This window comes from Caloenas nicobarica, chromosome 4 (genome assembly GCF_036013445.1).
Source record: "Caloenas nicobarica isolate bCalNic1 chromosome 4, bCalNic1.hap1, whole genome shotgun sequence".
NCBI lineage: Eukaryota > Metazoa > Chordata > Aves > Columbiformes > Columbidae > Caloenas > Caloenas nicobarica.
In genome coordinates, this window is record NC_088248.1 from 15,585,933 (window position 1) to 15,603,370 (window position 17,438).

Here is a 17,438-nt window from a genome sequence, read left to right on the forward strand (position 1 = left end):
TCTTAAGACATTCTAAAATAAACTTAAGAGCCTCCACTATGCTTAGGCCAGTAAAATTCATCAAGGAGAGGCAGCCACACAGGCCTGCGCAACTCCTTGAGGCAGTACTTGACCATTTAGTCCCAAGGTTGGCTCCCTGGTAATTGTTTGGTTTCTAGCATTACTGAAGAGACTGCTAGTCACGCTCGCGGGGCTGGGACCAAGAAGGAAAGACAAACAGTCACACAATTATTTTAATAAGAAATTTGTGAATTCTTCTTAGCTATTAGGTCATTTGATTTATGTTAACAATTCAACAACTGTTTGTGATCCTTCAATCAAAATCACTTTGCATGGCTAAGTGTGGTATCCTTGGAAAGTGAAGGGGGAAAAAAACCCCATCATATTTCTTTTGTATCTAAGACTCAATTAGATACAAAAGAACCTGACCGAATCTTCAATCTTCCAGTAGATAGTGTGGAGTTAAAGTTCTACTCCTTATCAAGTATTCAAACTACCTTTGTAGCTACCATTTATTGTTAAGATGTATGCTTTAACAGTTTTATTAAATAATTTTTAAATAAAGATTGCTGAACTAAGACCAGAAACCAAATCTTATTTAACACGGAAAGAAAAACCTGTGTTCACCTCAAAACCAGCTACTTTACATGAACATTTCAAATGTCAGTATTAATATTTTTCTTTAGAACTCCACCTAAGTCCACTGAGAGTTGAGTAACTAGAATTTACACACTAGAACGAAAAATACATGACTCATTTTTTCTCCATTACAGTCAATAAAATCAGGTGGTCTGGTTTACGTTTCTTAATACATTGAAGTCAGAAGCTGTTCCAAAAGGTTGTAGAATAGAACAAATAAGATAGAGAGCAGCCAAGCATAAGATATCTGTATTTTGAGAAGACAGAACTGCTCAGAAACACAAAACCCAAAGGCTGAAAAAGGCTAATATTTTCTCTCCCTTCCTCATATCCTGTTATTAAGACCTAGTGAGCTATCTTTACCTTGTTTCTAATTGTATTATACTAGACTGCATTTCGTGCAAGCGTTTGTCAGATGCTCTTTCTCTTTGCTGGGCAGATATCACATCTTCTTCCTAGAAAGAATATATGTATTATCTAGACATCATCTGAAATTCCCTAAACAAAATCAAGATATACCAATATAAAACAAGTTAGAGAACAACTTGTGATTAATTTAACGTTAGTACAGAAATAACTGACAAGCCATTCAATTGCAATGGAAAATTATTTCTTTCTCTAGAATACCCTTCTCTCCAATTCGCCTTGAAGCTTCTCTGTCAATCTGGTCATTTCGTCAAGCCGAGCATTTGCTGTCTGCACATCTATTTTGGCTTGCCTGTGTAAAGAAAAAAAAGTCTGTGAATTACATTTCAATTATTTATAGTGGAAAAATATTACTCCATTACAATTTTGTTGAAATAGCTGTGAGGGGCAGTCACATTTCTTAATACTGTTCCTACAGCGCAGAAAAAATCCCTCCTCCTCCTTACTTTGTGGCAGTGAGGGAGGAAAACCAAATTCATTAAGCACTTGTCCTGTAAAAATTACTTATTAAAGACACCTTAACAGAAACATGTATATATTTGGGAGAACTAGGCCACCAAAAAGTTTAAGTGCTTCAATAACTTAAATATAATTGGCCACAGATGCTTGATAGAGGAATCTTTTTCAGGATTAGATTTCACTTGATGCATCAGACTCCCTCCTCAGCAGAAAAGCTTATTGAAGTGAGCAACTCTCCTACTCCTCTGACTTGGGAACAGAGTGACATACAAAGTCCTTCACCTGGGGTGTAACCTAATTATTCAGGCTGCATATTAGGCCAAATTTAAAGACCAAGAATAGAATGTATGGTAAAGTTAAAAAAGAACAAACGTATTAGATTAGCTAAGCTAATTGGAACCGGAGCACTAATAGTCATGAAAAAAGCTAGAAAACATTTAATACTTTTAAGAATCAACGTCAAGCAAAAATTCCTTATAGAAATAGTAAGTTTGATTAAATTACATAAAAGGCGAGAACATATTATAGCTACATGAAAATCTCAAGCAAAATGCACATAATACCATCAATTCTACAGCAAATACTTAATTTCAGTTTAATTCATCAGAAGGGCAAACTTTGTTAACATTTCTTTAAAAAACAAAAACAAAGATGAAAAACATTATTCCCGGACACATGGCCCTCATTACAGGTCCAAATGTTTGATCTTAATTCATCTGAATGATGCACATTTCTCCTACAAGAAGTTCTGATAAATTTGTGAGGACATTCATTTGTTTCCTCCCCAAAATTTAAAATGTGCTGTAAAACAAAACAAAATCTCAAAACCTAATATAACAAGGAAAAAATTAAAAAAATATAAATAGGTCATAAAACTAAAAACAGCTAAAGTATTAAAAATGCATTTTTATAACCAAATTCAGATCAGAGGTGTGTGTTAAACAAAGAACAAATTGATTCTAAAGATGCACCTTTTATTCTTCACTGTGCAACATATATTTAATGTAATCTTGGCAAGTTATCTATGTTTAAAAGCTTCAAGATTCTGAAATGTAGATACCTGCTCCAGCAACGCGTATTCAAAGTGTTTTGTGGCTACATATATCAGATTGTATACTATATATTGATTTAAAAATACCTAAACCAGACTTTTTAGCAGGGTCTGTTACGACAGGACAAGGGGCAATGGTTTTAAACTAAAAGAGGGGAGATTCAGGCTATACATGAGGAAGAAATGTTTTACAATGAGGGTGGTGAAACACAGGCACAGGTTGCCCAGAGAGGTGGTAGATGCCTCATCCCTGGAAACATTCAAGGCCAGGCTGGATGAGACTCTGAGCAATCTGATCTAGTTGAAGATGTCCCTGCTCATGGCAGGGGGGTTGGACTAGATGACCTTTGAAGGTCCACTGCAATCCACACCATTCTGTGATTCTGTGAACACACATTTATAAGCTTAGCAATATCAAAAGCTCCAAAATTATACTCAGCCTAAGCCACACAAACCTAAATCCTCTTCTGTGTAAGTTGTTGTGGGTTTTTTTTGTATGCAGCTTTTTGCAAGTAATGCTGGTATTTAGAAATCTAGGTTGATTGAATGCATGATCCTAATTCTATCCCTCCAAGAAAGAACAGCTGCATCAGACATTCCCTATCCTGTCGTCCAAAACCATACAAAATATTACATGAAGAGCAACTGGTATCTGTTGCAACATGAAGTGCTTATCACTCTAAATATTGGGTGCTATACAAATTTCAGCATCTCTTTAAGTCTAGTTGTACTATTCATAGATACTAAAGTTACTGTGTCACAATCCTCACAGTAAAAGATAGAGGTTTACAGTGAATGACTACATTTGTTAGTGCTGAATATTAGTCATCATTGAATATTTATTAACCAATTTCTTTAAGATTGGTTGTATCCAAACTTTTTTGCTGTTAGAGCAACAAAAAAATAGCTGCTTCTAGTACTAAACTTTCACCCCCTGGTTGGTGAAGTAAGTTACAGTTTACTTACTAGAAGAATTTTGTCTTTATTTTTAAAATTTTGTTTGTACAATAAATTTAGGACCAGAACCTGCTTACAAATTCAAGTTACATTAACCACTGAAGATGTGTTTTTCAGAGGGACTTGTTAGCACCTCTCATATTTTATTTGCCAAGACTTTTCCATTGAAAAACTATTTTCAAAAATGGTGTGCTTTGGAGAAGGAAAATGGTGTGTCAAGCAATCAAAGATTGAGGTAGTATTCAGGGTATTTGCTAAAATAAAGTATTTCCAAACTTGGTCATCACTTGCAAGTTGTTTGTGCATGTGTCAAGGTTTTGATTGCAGGGTGACAAACCGTGGCAGATGCTTTGTTAAACCCCCTCTCCTCCCTATCCCCTCCTTCTAGCCCCCCTACTCCCCACTAACTACAGGTGATAGGAAGGCAAAGAAAGACAAAAAGAGAGAGTTGGAAAAGATTAAAAATACTTTACTAATGCTACTAATGAAGTAGAGAAAATAATACAAAATATACAAAACCAATCCTGAAAGTCCCAGTAAAGATCAGCACTGCTCCAGCAGCACAGCCTGCACCCAGAAGTCCTGGACTGGACCCCGCAGCCAACCGGAACTGGATTCAGTCTGTCACTAGGCCTCAGTTCGCAGGGACAACTCACAAGGTCCTCTCCTAATGTCAGCCATAGGGAAAAGGGATGAGATCCTCAGGATCTCCCACTTTTATATGAAGTATCAGGTGAATGGGAGGGAATACTTAGTTGGTCAGTTTCAGTCACCTGTTTCAGTTCTCTTCTCCTTGCCCTTCTCAAGGGACGTGCATTCTTATCAGCGACCTTGCATTCCATTGCTACGTCTACCAAAACATGTATCCTACTTCAGAGAAGTGCAGTTACTAAGAAGACTCCAGCTGAAAGGAAAATTCACTAAAAGATAAACTTGTCTTGTTTTTAACAAAACCAGGACAGCATGCTACTATTTAATTCTTAAAAGAGAAAGAAGAACATTTTCATATCCTCACATTTCTGGAATGTCTTTTCTTGCAGAGGGTACTGGTATTGCATTACTGTTTGGGGTATCTCATTCATCTATAAATCTTCAGTCTTCATTGAAATGATTACATTTCTTCATATAATAAGTGGGTATGAAAGCAATTAGCATTAACTGAACCTATTTTAGACATTCAATAAATACCACCAACATTTGGTTTATTATTGCATTTCCAATCTCCTGACATTTTTGATTTAAAAAAATAAAAAAATAAAAAAAAAATCAGGTTGCGGTTGAGCAGCCAGTTGAGTGTTTTTGTCAAAATTACAGGAGTCGCGATTTCCCTCAGTCCCAGCTTTATTTTTTTTAAAGGAAACTCCTTTTTAGGCTTGTTTCTAGGAGTTAGATTACATTTTTTTAATGATACCACTTTGATCAAATAATTTAGAATATGGCATGACAGCCAAAAGGTCAAAGTCTTTCATTTGTAGCCCTGTATGCACACAGGGATCTGTATAACTGTCCACATGGCAATGAGCCTGCATAGTAGAAGTGTGTGTTTTCTGCTTTAACTGTTGCTTCAGGAAGAAAATATATTAATAGGCAGAAGTCCCTGGGGACTGACTGAAAGCTAATATATCATCTTGCTCTGAACTTTCACTCACACATGCCCAAATATATATGCCTATTTTTTATTAGTTGCTGGTTTTTAAGTAGTGAAACTGTGAGTACATTTTTATTTACATATATTCCTTATGCATGCAAGTATAGACTTCCATCTAAGTCTCTACAGGGTTGGAGCAGGCTAGTCATCTTCATTCTTGTTTCAGAACACTACCTTTCTGATTTAATAGGTTCTAGCTGGGCAAAACTGCTCAATGTATGTGGCTTAAGTCAATCAAACCAGTTAATTGCATACCATTAATAAACAGACAATTGTGGTCTACACATTAATGATCAATATTAAAAATATAACAGGTAAACCATGAAACTAGACATTTGTGATATATTACTGAACACATAAATCTGTGAACGGTCTTCTATAATTGAGTACCGATCTCACATCCTTCCTTTTCTGTAAGGACACCCACCATCTGTAACAGGAAGTGTGGATAAAGTGCATGCACACATGTGCACAGATACTCCCTTTTTGGGAGGTACATGTCCCCATCTGCACATCCTTCCTGCTGGAGGTGCGGGTCTCCAGCTTGCGCTGCTTCCTGGAAGCCTGCTAAGTGTGCACTGCTGAGAGAGCATCCCTTGAATTCCCAAACACACACCTGATAGGCTGGTCCCCATTTACTTCACCCTGTGCTGCCAGTCTGCCAGCTGAGTGCAGGTTGCTCACACTGTCCGGTGAGGCAGTCGCTCTCAGACATGGGAAAAGGTGGCAATGCCCATGGAGTGACACCTGGCAGGGTCCAACACACCTTCACTGCTGGGCTGTCACTCTAAGGTCTGTCACCCACAAACACAAGCTTTCATGCTTCCTTTCAAGCTGTCTTCTCAGAACTCTTTTCGTAAATGTTTAATCTGGCTGATGATGATCATGAGTAACCGTTGTCACTGTTACTCTACCCTAGCATTCTTGGTTTTGGACAAACAGGTCTCAGAGGAATCTTGCGTCTCTATTTAAGGGCACTGATTACACTCACATTCCTCTCAGATTAGCTCGAAGTTCTTGCAGCCCTAAAACTGGTACTATGTTATCTTCACAAAGCTAATGACAGCAGCTCTATATAGCTCTAAAGCAACTGCTGCAGTGATGCTCAGAGAAATCTGGAATATTTTTACCAGTTGTTTCTTCAACATGAAGTTACACAGAAGTAGTTTGCATGGATTTTATAGCATACATTGTAGACAATTCTAATACTTCTGGATGTTTTTAATAGATTTACATTGATTTATAGTGATAGAGTAACAAGTCTGGATTTTTACAAATTGTATTCTAATGAAAGCCTATCTTCAGAGTCAATTTTGCTGTGATACTGACACTTTGTTCCTCTATAAATCAAAGGTCAAATGTTAAATATTTCAGGAGCAGCTGGATCAAACAACACTAACTGGAAATATGCTACCCTAACACTAATGATGCACGCATTTGTAATGAACCTAAGGCATTAACTGAAACTATTGTAACTATCACCATCAAATCAGTTTGCAGTACAAACAATGCCTGTGATACAGCAACAGGTTAGAAAAAAACTATAGAAAAGATCTTCAATAATTTTTAAAATTGCCTGGCTTATACCTCAGCTGTTTTCGTAGCTCCTCTAGTTCCACATTCTGTTCTGTTACAGTTTCCCGAAACCGTTGATTGCTCTGCAAAATAAGGAGATATTTGTAACATTCTCTATATTGTATTGAAAATGTTATATATTTAGAATTGTTACAGGGCATTTCTACAGAACATAATACCATAAAAATAGCTGATAAGGGCTACTTCACACTGTGTTTGGTCTCCAAGTGCCCAGGTTTAGGTAGAGTACTGTAGAAAGGCAAACGCAGAGTAATTCTCCCCTTCTTTAGGGAGTGTAAAAACTTTCCAAGTTGAGAACTGTAATAGCTCAGACCTACCATCTACATTCCCATCTAGTTGAGATGTCCAGAATACTTTGTGGCAATGAGTATCACAGCAGACCACATGTTGCTGGAAATAATTCCTTTGTTTTAAATTGGCTGTTTATTGACATGCTTAATGCTCACCAGCCCTGAGGCAAGAAACAAGGAGCACTTGTTCCTCCTTCACTTTTTCCATGCCAGCCAGTGCTGGAGGTGTCATTCTCCTTCAGCTGCCTTCTCATGTGAAAATCTGACCATATTTTTGTTACTCTACTGGCCTTTTCTAGATCTTGCATCCCTTTTGAGATATCAGAGATGACCACAACTGCAGGCATCACTCAAGATGCCACTGTACCATGAACTTCAGCACAATCATTTCCCCTCCCTCTCCTCCCCCAATAATTGCCAACTTCTTATTTTTTGACTGTTGCTAAGAATTGTTTTCAGACACTTCCTACCTCTAAAATACTTATTCTTAATTTCAAGACCATCATAGAGTACCCAAAGTGAAAGCTGCCTCTTGCCCACATGCATTATTTTGCTTCAATACCAATGAAATGTCAGCTAAAACTCACTCAGACACTCAACATCATGAGACCTTTCTGCAGTTCACTTCAGTTTTCATTACCCTAAATAGTTTAACATCACTAGTGAACACTTACCTCAATACCGAACCTCATTTCCAGAATATTTATAAATATGCTTAATAGCTTTAACTCGAGCACATCTAAGAAACACAGCTGTTTTACCACAATAAAAAACCTGACTAGTTACTCTGGCTCTTCACTGCCCATTTTTCAGTTCACTAGTTCAAGAGAGAGCATGCTTCTTTATCCCGTGACATCTTGAGACCTTTGGTAACAGACCTTGCCAAACGGATACTGCCAACAAATGGATTATCTTTATCTTAACATTGTCTCTTTCAAAGAGTTCACATATTTCACTCTTTCCTCTCCACATCATCTCTTTCCAATTTTATTATTTTAAGCAGTGACTCTATTTTGTTCAGATACCTACTATTGATTTGCTTGTAATAGCAGACCAAATTGCTTTAAAAGCTCGTCATTTTATTTGCTTGAAATTGTTATTGGACAGCAACACCTTCAGTAACTCTAAAGTATCTATCTTTAGACAACAGTTAATTTTGAGACCATCTCTGACTACATAAGGTAAAAGTTCCTCTGAGTGCATTATTTTGCTTCTACGAATACTAACAAAATGGCTTGGAAAGAGGACAACTGCTTGCAAGATAAAATTCCGTAGTAATCTGCACTTTACTACTCAACATTGCTAAGTGCCCAATTGGATTATTGTACTGTCTCCAGCACCACAGATCAAGAATGATGACACAAATGGAAAGAATTTAAAAGGTGACCAAGAAGAATTATTAGCTATCTTAAAAACATAGTCAAAGAACAAAGACTTGACTTGCTTTGAACAAAATAGAAAAAACAGGGAAAGGGAAAAGACGGCAATATAGAAGTTTTCAATAGCAGAGGCACCATGACAAATACAGAGTCATCTTTCCTTCATACCTACAGTGTTTCACACCGTAAAGACAGAAGAAAGCAGACTGCCTAGAGCAGGTTAGGAGTCTTTCTGCACTGCCAGCATCCAAGACAAACACTGATCAAAAACCATACAGGAATCAGATCTTGCAGAGAAGCAGCTGCTCAGCTAGAAACTTCACCATGTCTTTCACTTCACTTTTTCTATGACATTAACATTGTTTGTCACTCCTGGAAGTCCTAGGATAAAGCTCGGAGATGAAGAAGTCTCACAGTCTAGGGAAGCGGATGATGCACTAGAAGATTAGGGCTCAGAAAAATTCCTAAAAAAAATCTGGCAAGTAAACTTACCACTGACTTCTTGAACAAAGAGCTCACACAATATTAAGAGCTAATCTCTCAGCCACCCTGATCTGGTGTTGGGAGTTCAGGAAAAAAAGCCATTGCTACTTGATTTTTGAATAATGACTAGAGAAGTTTGCAAATCTGAATGGCGCAAGCTCTTTTCCAGGTATCTATGTGTGACTTTTTTTGTTTTTCTTTTGTACTTTGAGGCTCTAGTAGGAAAAAAACAAATTTTACTAGGTCCCTGTTTAGAAGGTTTTACTTACCAACTCTATTTTCTCATTGGCTGTATGCAGTTGCTGAATCAACTGTTGAAGGCTAGTCACTTCATCCTAGAATGAGAATTCGGAGCTTCTTATAATCATCATAAAAAATGTATAATTAAAGAGTTCCATGGTTAACTTAAAACATTTTCAAAAAAAGTATACATGTTGCAGAAAATTCGATATGCCTGTGTAGATTTTTATTAGATTACTTTTAGCTGTTAACCTAGTAATCTGGCAAATTAGGTTTAGTATTGAAAAATATATCTGAATTTCACTCAGTTACATATTGCCTCCTTCCAAAACTCATACACTCTTACTATCAAAATATGAAAGCATACATGAATAGTGCCTTTAAAGAGCCACACAGACTACAATGCTACTTAGAGGACTTCTGCTAAGCACATAAGCAGACATGTACCCTTTAATAATCAAAAATAATGCCTGTATGGACACACTTAATTTGCTCTTTGCCATATAGAATGTCTTGTGTCTATAGAAAAAACTGTTAGATTAAACTCTTGAGTCCCTGAACTTGAATGCTATTTTCCTAGGAAAACCAGCATAACAAACAAAAAATAATTATCTGCAGCATGCCAAGTGTTTTCAGAGAAAATACTCCTGAGCTGGAATATGTACTGTGCTGTGTTTATTTAACAGTCTCAAGCCCAAGTATATGCCAGAAACCTATTCCAATAACTCCCTAATTTACATCCAACCCTTACAATGGTCTCCTCTCTCATCTTTGCTTTCTGTCAATTCTAACTCTAGTTGGTCTCGCCCATTTACCTCTGGTAGCTATTTTCTGTTCCACCATTAAAAGCAAAACCTAAAATATGGGAGACCAGTAGCATTTAAGAATAAAAGGCAGCTCAACGTCAGTCTCATTACAATGGCATTACAATCCACCAAGAATTTAGTTACCAATGAAAAGTGAAACCTGCCAGCCCTAAATTCTGCAACAGCTACCAATGACTCTGTGCTCTACCATGTGTATGTTACCAGTAGCTGACTATGCAACAAAAAAATAATAGAAGGAACGGGAGCAATAAGTTGGAACTACACACAGGTAAAATAGTCCTCATAACCATTACTTGGAATAGTTATGAAACTTGACAGAGCACAATAGCTGTACAGATGTTTTACCTGATTCTTGGAAAAGAACATATTGCTGAGGTGGACTTAATACCACAAAAGAACAACAACAACAAAAAATATCTGTAAAAAATAAATTTGTTACATAGGTGAATTGTAACAGTGCCCACAAGTCTAGTGTACTTGAAAAGGGAAAGCAAATTTTAAAACTCTGTATTATCTTTTTATAGACCTAGAAATATCAATAGTGAGGTGGACATATGCATGAAGTTTTATTAGTTCTTCACACACTGAGCATCTTCACAGAGCTTGTCAGAGCAAACCAACTTCTTTTCTGAACTAAGATTTACTGAAAGACCTTCCTCAGAAACAGCAGCAGAGAAACCAGCTGCTCAACACAAGCTAGTGTTAGAAGAATACTGGTGAACTTTATTCTTCATCTGTTTCCACATGCTTCTTTACTGAATGACAACAGGAAATGGAGACTACATTTTCCCCACTATCCCACTGTGATCTTAGAGACAAAATTCAGGATTCAAACATAAGAGAAAATATGAAAGACTTCCACCTTAGAATTTAGAAATCTTTAGCAGCTTTTTCAGATTTTGAACTCTACTGAAGATTTCCAACCATTCAATTCAAATTTATTATTTATATGCACATGCATATCTTGTGCACATACACATTCATCCTCAGTGCATTCTCCTAGTTCCTGTCCATATATTTGAAATAAAGAACTTTTCCAGTCCTAACTGCATTTATCTGGTGAATCAGTTGGCCACATCTGACCACTCAACTTCAGATGACTGTTACAGAAAATAATTAACAGTACTGGTAGAACCCCCCCCACACTTCATTTTGATCACACACAGACCCAGATTCTCTACATTCTAGAAAGACATTCCAAAATTAATAAAAATAGAACTGAAAATTACTTTCCGATTTTGCCTTTCAGCCCTGTGAATCTGTGTTTCAGTTGTACCTTCCTGGCACTGCTCCTGGAATTGCTTAAGCTCCTGTAATACTTTCTGCCAGAGCTCTATTGCTACTTCTTTTTCCTAAATTGCAAAACAATGGTTTATATAAAATACTCAATTAGATCACATTTTCCCTCATCTATTATTCTCTAAAAAAAGAAGTCTTAAGTTCTATTTTGAAGAAATGCCATTTTCTGTACTTATCTCTGCATATATTAAAACTACACACACAAAATACCAAATTCAGATGCAGAAAAGCAGATTCTTACAAGTTCAAATTCCACCTACAAGTGAATTGCAAGTTTTATGGACTTTTTATAGCTCAAACTTACAGGTATTACTGTAGGTCTACAGTATATATAATATTCAAATAAAATTCAGCCGTTAATTTAACTTCAACTTAATCATATGCTGCAGGATTCATACATTATAATAAACTCAAAATTTTTGCTTATCTTCTCAGATTTAATTATTACTTTCTATATCTCATATATACTTGTCTTCTCACATCACACTACAATGTTTTAATCAAAATGACAAACTACTCCAAACATTTTAATTGAACGAAGTATTTCATTAATTTCCTGGTCAGGGATTCAATCTACAGATCAAGTCAACTAAGTAAAATTAGAGGCACAAATTAATATTAAAAACTTCCTATATGAATCTAGGATAGGAGTTCCTTCAGGTCTTTAAGCTGAAAGCAGAAGTACTTTCTTCAGCTACAGAAAGTCAAGGCAGCCCCAATATAGCCTCAAGGAACTGTTACAAATGAATTCTGAACCAAGAAATAGAACAGCTTCCCCTAATCTGCCAAGGCACAGAGAAATAAAACTGTAAAAGTGTTTCATCTCACACACTTGTTTCATCGGTTGTAGTTGTTCTTGATGGTTTCTCACTATTTCTTCATCTCTAGGAATATCAGTTCCCGGTCGCATGAGAGACTCCAGGTGGTCCTCAACAGCCTCTTTCAACTCTGCATGCAGCCTGAAATTCAAAAAACTAAGTTCAGCAAAGTATTTAACAGGGATCTTTTTAACAACTGAAGTACACCATACCTTCCATCTGTACATACTGTTTACTTCCAACTCATACTTAAATCTATTAATCAAGTTATGTTCTATGAACATAGACAGTTTGAAATAGTTTAACATCTAGTTAAGAGATATGGTTAAATCTGCTAAACCTGGTGCTGCAATCTATATTAGGCATTTCAAGACTCTTAACATTAAGCTCGTACGTATGAAATCTTCAACTACTAGATTCAAAAGATTTCAAGGTCCTATAAAAAAGGTTAAGGTTTAGAAATCAAAAAAACACAGTGCAATTATTTACCTTTCATTTTCCTTGGTGACATATTCAAATTTCAGTCTCATCTCACTTACTTGTTCCTAACACAAAAACGTGCAAGAGTAAGCACTCATTTCAGTGACACGAACTTCAGTAATCCATTCTTTCACCTTTTAATTCTGACTGATACTGTAAAATATGGACAACTTAATTCAGTGTAATACAGTAAAGGAAAGGAACTTACTTTTGTAAGGAGAGTCACAGGATGCCCTTTAAATTTAACAGCTGCTAAGTCCTGTTATACCTGAGCATTCAGAAGTCATTATAAGCGTTAAACTTGGCTTTTGAAATTCTTATAGCTGTTACAGATTGATTCTTAATTAACTCAAGTTCTTTTAGGGATACAGTGGATAACTCATCTCTTATGCAGCAAAGATTTGAGATAAGAGTTTAGGAGTTAATTGAGTAGAAACTTCAGTTACATGAGTCAAATGGACTGTTTTGTTAACTAAACAGTGCAACAAAAGCATAGTGCTTCAATTGCCTTCCAAAATCAGCCAAGTTCAAAAACTGTAATTGCAGAATCTTTACAATGGACAGATCGAAATAAGTGCATTAACCAAAACCAGAGTGTAACTTCTGCATGTAGATCACAAGTAAAAATTGCTTTCTGTATGCATCAGGTTTTAATTATTAAACATACCATTTTGCTTTTCAGTGCTCATATGAAGCATTAAAAAGTTCAATTTTTCTGTGGTTGAGAGGACAGTCCCCCCTCCACCTCAGTCTCCATGATAATAACCATTTAAAGACTTTTTTGAATCTGAAAAACTATACAGAATGAAAAAAGCTGGGTATATCGACACTTGCAATACTGAGCTGGACTGCATGGCCAAGATCAAATGTTTAGGGAAGAGGAGCAACAGCTGGTTCATCTGAACATCACCTAGGAAAGGACCTCCAACCATATCAGAACATCTAGTGAAATAAAACATGCATGTTTCATTTCACAACACCACTTCTCCAAACACACAGTACACTGTGCAATTTGGACAGTTTCCCAGCCTCTTCATGGAAAGCTCTCCAGCCACTTGAGGCAGACCACAGGCCAGCAAGTTCGTGAAGCACGGTGCAGGCATACTTTCCCCTTTATTGACAAAAACAAATTGCCTAGATATTAATACTATACAATTATCTACAGTCTGAAATGTTAGGAACATCCATACCTGATAAAACCACATCTGTTCTCTCATTTCTTCTAAGAGTTTATCATACTCCGTTATGAGAATTGACATGCTAAAAAGTTGAAAAACATGCTTAGAACAAATTTTGTAAATGCTCAGACATGGTTTTGACAATTAACTAGTTTTACAGAACTCAATCTAGAGAACAGAGCAAAAAAGTCACTTTTCTTTATTTCCAAGCTCAACATTCAACAGAATGAAATTAACAGATTACTTCTTTATAAGTGTGATCATTAACAGCAGATGTCCTGTATAACAGAACTAGAACATGGGACACTATAAATGAGCATCAATACAACATTAATATTTCATACCTAGAATCCCAAATAATTAAAGACTAGACTATTACTGCTTACACATACAACAGTTAGGAGGCCCATAAGAAAACGTAAAATAATGTAGTTCTACTTAAATACTTTTTCCTTCCTGATATATTTGTAATTGATAATAATTATTTGAAAGGTCATTATTAGGGTGATAATACCTTAAAAGTTAACAATAAAGGATAGGTTCTTTTTATAACAGAAAGGAAATGACAATGCCTTAAACAATTTACTATAGAAAACTTGACTGAGTTGTAGGTTGTCAAATAAGCATTTTTAAAAACATCCACCTGACTTCAACAGACAGCAGTTACCCATGTTACCTAGATCAGCACAATCTTACCTGCACTTTCATTTATTATTTTAAAATTTAGAATAGCAAATGGCTTCATACATCTCCTATTCTTTATTTTACAGATTGTGCAACAAAAGCCATATATTTAATTTACTGAATAAACACAACAGTATCTAAAGACAACTACAGGAACACTTTTGCAGACCTACATTCACAAGCTCTAAGAGCCGTGAACATGTGTACACAAGACTAGGTTCACCTGGATATTTACACTTTTAAAAGCACATAACAATTTCTTCTGAATACTTTGTAGTATTCCTGCTTATGATTTGGCATCAGTTACCTCGGGTCCATCATCCTGGATCTTGATATACCATCACCACCAGGGGCATTCTTCTGTAACGGCATACTCGACACATTAGTACTTGCACATGAATCACAGAATCACAGAATGTTAAGGATTGGAAGGGACTTCAAAAGATCATCTAGTCTAATCTCCCTGCCAGAGGAGGAACACCCTAGATCAGGTTACACAGGAAGGCGTCCAGGCGGGTTTTGAATGTCTCCAGAGAAGGAGACTCCACAACCTCCCTGGGCAGCCTGTTCCAGTGTTCCGTCACCCTCACTGAGAAGAAGTTTCTTCTCATATTGAAATGGAACCTCCTACATTCCAGTTTGCACCCATTGCCCCTTGTCTTAGCATTGCCTGTCACCGAAAAGAGCCTGACACTCACCCTTTACATATTTATAAACATTAATGAGGTCACCTCTCAGTCTCCTCCAAGCTAAAGAGACCCAGCTCCCTCAGCCTTTCCTCATAAGGGAGATGCTCCACTCCATCATCTTCGTGGCTCTGCGCTGGACTCTCTCCAGCAGTTCCCTGTCCTTCTTGAACTGAGGGGCCCAAAACTGGACACAACATTCCAGATGCGGTCTCATCAGGGCAGAGTAGAGGGGGAGGAGAACCTCTCTCGACCCACTAACCATCCTGCTTCTAATACACCCCAGGATGCCATTGGCCTTCTTGGCCACAAGGGCACAGTGCTGGCTCATGGTCATCCCGCTGTCCAACAGGATCCCCAGGTCCCTTTCCCCTACACTGCTTTCCAACAGGTCATTCCCCAGCCTATACTGGTACATGGAGTTGTTCTTGCCCAGATGCAAGACTCTACACTTGCCCTTGTTTTATTTCACTAAATCTCTCTCCACCCAACTCTCCAGCCTGTCTAGGTCTCGCTGGATGGCAGCACAGCCTTCTGGCATGTCAGCCACTCCTCCCAGCTTGGTGCCATCAGCAAACTTGCTGACAGTGCACTCTATTCCCTCATCCAAGTCGTTGATGAATATACTGAATAGTACTGGTCCCAGTACTGACCCTTGAGGCACTCCACTAGATACAGGCCACCAACTAGACTCTGCCCCACTGACCACAACTCTCTGGCTTCTTTCCTTCAGCCAGTTCACAGCCCACCTCACTACCCCATCGTCCAGTCCACAGTTCCACAGTTTAGCTGCGAAGATGCTGTGGGAGACTGTGTCAAATGCTTTACTGAAATCAAGACAGACATGACTGCAGGTAGTTTTACAGTTTTATATGCAACCCAAAGCTGTTGTTCTGTCTGTACTGTCATATACAATATCCCATATGATCACTGTCAGGTTTATGTTCAAAAAACTTAGACTGCTGGCCCAATTTGATATAATTATCTTTTTTTTTCCCTAGAGATGCTCTGATAGAAAGCATAATTGCATCTGAGGGGGAATCATTTGACTCTTAAAAGAACAATCCTAAATCTGTGCAAGTGCTAAGTTAATTTCCATGTATCTCAGCATCAGCAAAGTGGTGATGCCCTATCTTCCACACAGACTTTTGGAGAGCCATATGGTTCCGAGCTCAAAAAGTTATCTCCACATGAGACCAATCTCTTATAAAAGAGAAGTCTAAAAAGTGAAAAAGTCTAAAGTAGAAATCAAGTATTCTTTCAGGGATATGTTCTCCTGAAGATTACAAAGTTTTGAAGATACATAAAAAGTAACAGAATTCACTGTTAAGGCAGTTTTTTTCTGATACTGCCTGGAAAAACAACAAGCAACTCTAGAGTTGTGTGATGGACCCAACCCACAGCCAGGCCACACTGCAGTGGGCTGTGCTCTATGTATGCATATGTTTGTCCCAAGCTTCATAACAAAAATTCTTACTACTGCCATCCCTGGGTTCACATACCTGCTCAACAGTTGTTCTGAATATCTCATCTCTTTCATACTGTCCGAGTGTCACACTGGGCCTCTGATCTGCAAAATACAATGTTCGAGAGTCACAGCTACAACATGGGCTGTTATCTAGATAAACCTGACAGCAGTCAGAAATACGTTTAACAGCGTAGTGCTTTGAATGCACACAACATGCTTCATAAAATTTTTCCATTTAGTACAATTATTTTAATGAAAATAGGACTTGAAAAAGCCTACAAAGATGGTGTAATAATAATTAATTCCATTTCTTTAGCATTTGTTCTGTTTTCTTTTAGAAATTTTAAAAAATGAAGTTTCTGCCTAGAAACCCCACAAACACATACACGTTAATGATCCACAAGGCCTCAGTGCGACAAATCACATTGTGTGTCCAATTCAATTAGCTGGATGTGTGACAATTAACGTGTTGTTGTGAACTCAACTCTGCAGTTCTCAACGAACATTCAAAAAATTTGGGTCAAAAGAGCTTCACTGATAAACGGATATAAGCATTCAAGTACATCCAGAACAAACCCAAACAAGAGTGAAAAAATGCAGCCTGTCAGTAGATGCTTTCTCTAAAAGAAGCAAAGCATAACAAATAATGAGATTTCATACTGCTGAGTTAGAACATCAGCTAAGGCATCACTCTTCCTTATTCATCTGAACTTTGTCTATTGGGATTTCAGAGACTACTTGCACTACAAACGAAAGAACCAGCAGAAGGTTGCAAGGGAGAAATAACAGCTCTTTCTACTGTTCATGGAGTGTTCCTCGTTCTAACAAAA

General features: G+C 37.3%; 1 protein-coding gene across 3 annotated transcripts in view; it reads right to left on the minus strand.

Annotated features, from left to right (window-relative positions):
• Positions 1-17,438, minus strand: part of SCLT1 (sodium channel and clathrin linker 1) — a 45,106-nt gene that overhangs the window by 25,444 nt on the left and 2,224 nt on the right. For 2 of the 3 annotated variants that reach the window (XM_065634989.1, XM_065634990.1), the window contains exons 3-11: positions 16,643-16,710; positions 14,762-14,814; positions 13,783-13,852; positions 12,602-12,657; positions 12,127-12,253; positions 9,198-9,263; positions 6,768-6,838; positions 1,267-1,357; positions 1,003-1,094 (exon numbers count right to left, since the gene is read on the minus strand). In XM_065634989.1, the coding sequence (XP_065491061.1) occupies positions 1,003-1,094; positions 1,267-1,357; positions 6,768-6,838; positions 9,198-9,263; positions 12,127-12,253; positions 12,602-12,657; positions 13,783-13,852; positions 14,762-14,814; positions 16,643-16,710 (694 nt within the window). Of the gene's footprint in view, positions 1-1,002; positions 1,095-1,266; positions 1,358-6,767; positions 6,839-9,197; positions 9,264-12,126; positions 12,254-12,601; positions 12,658-13,782; positions 13,853-14,761; positions 14,843-16,642; positions 16,711-17,438 lie in introns of all 3 variants that reach the window. The other variant, XM_065634992.1, reaches the window with a different exon arrangement.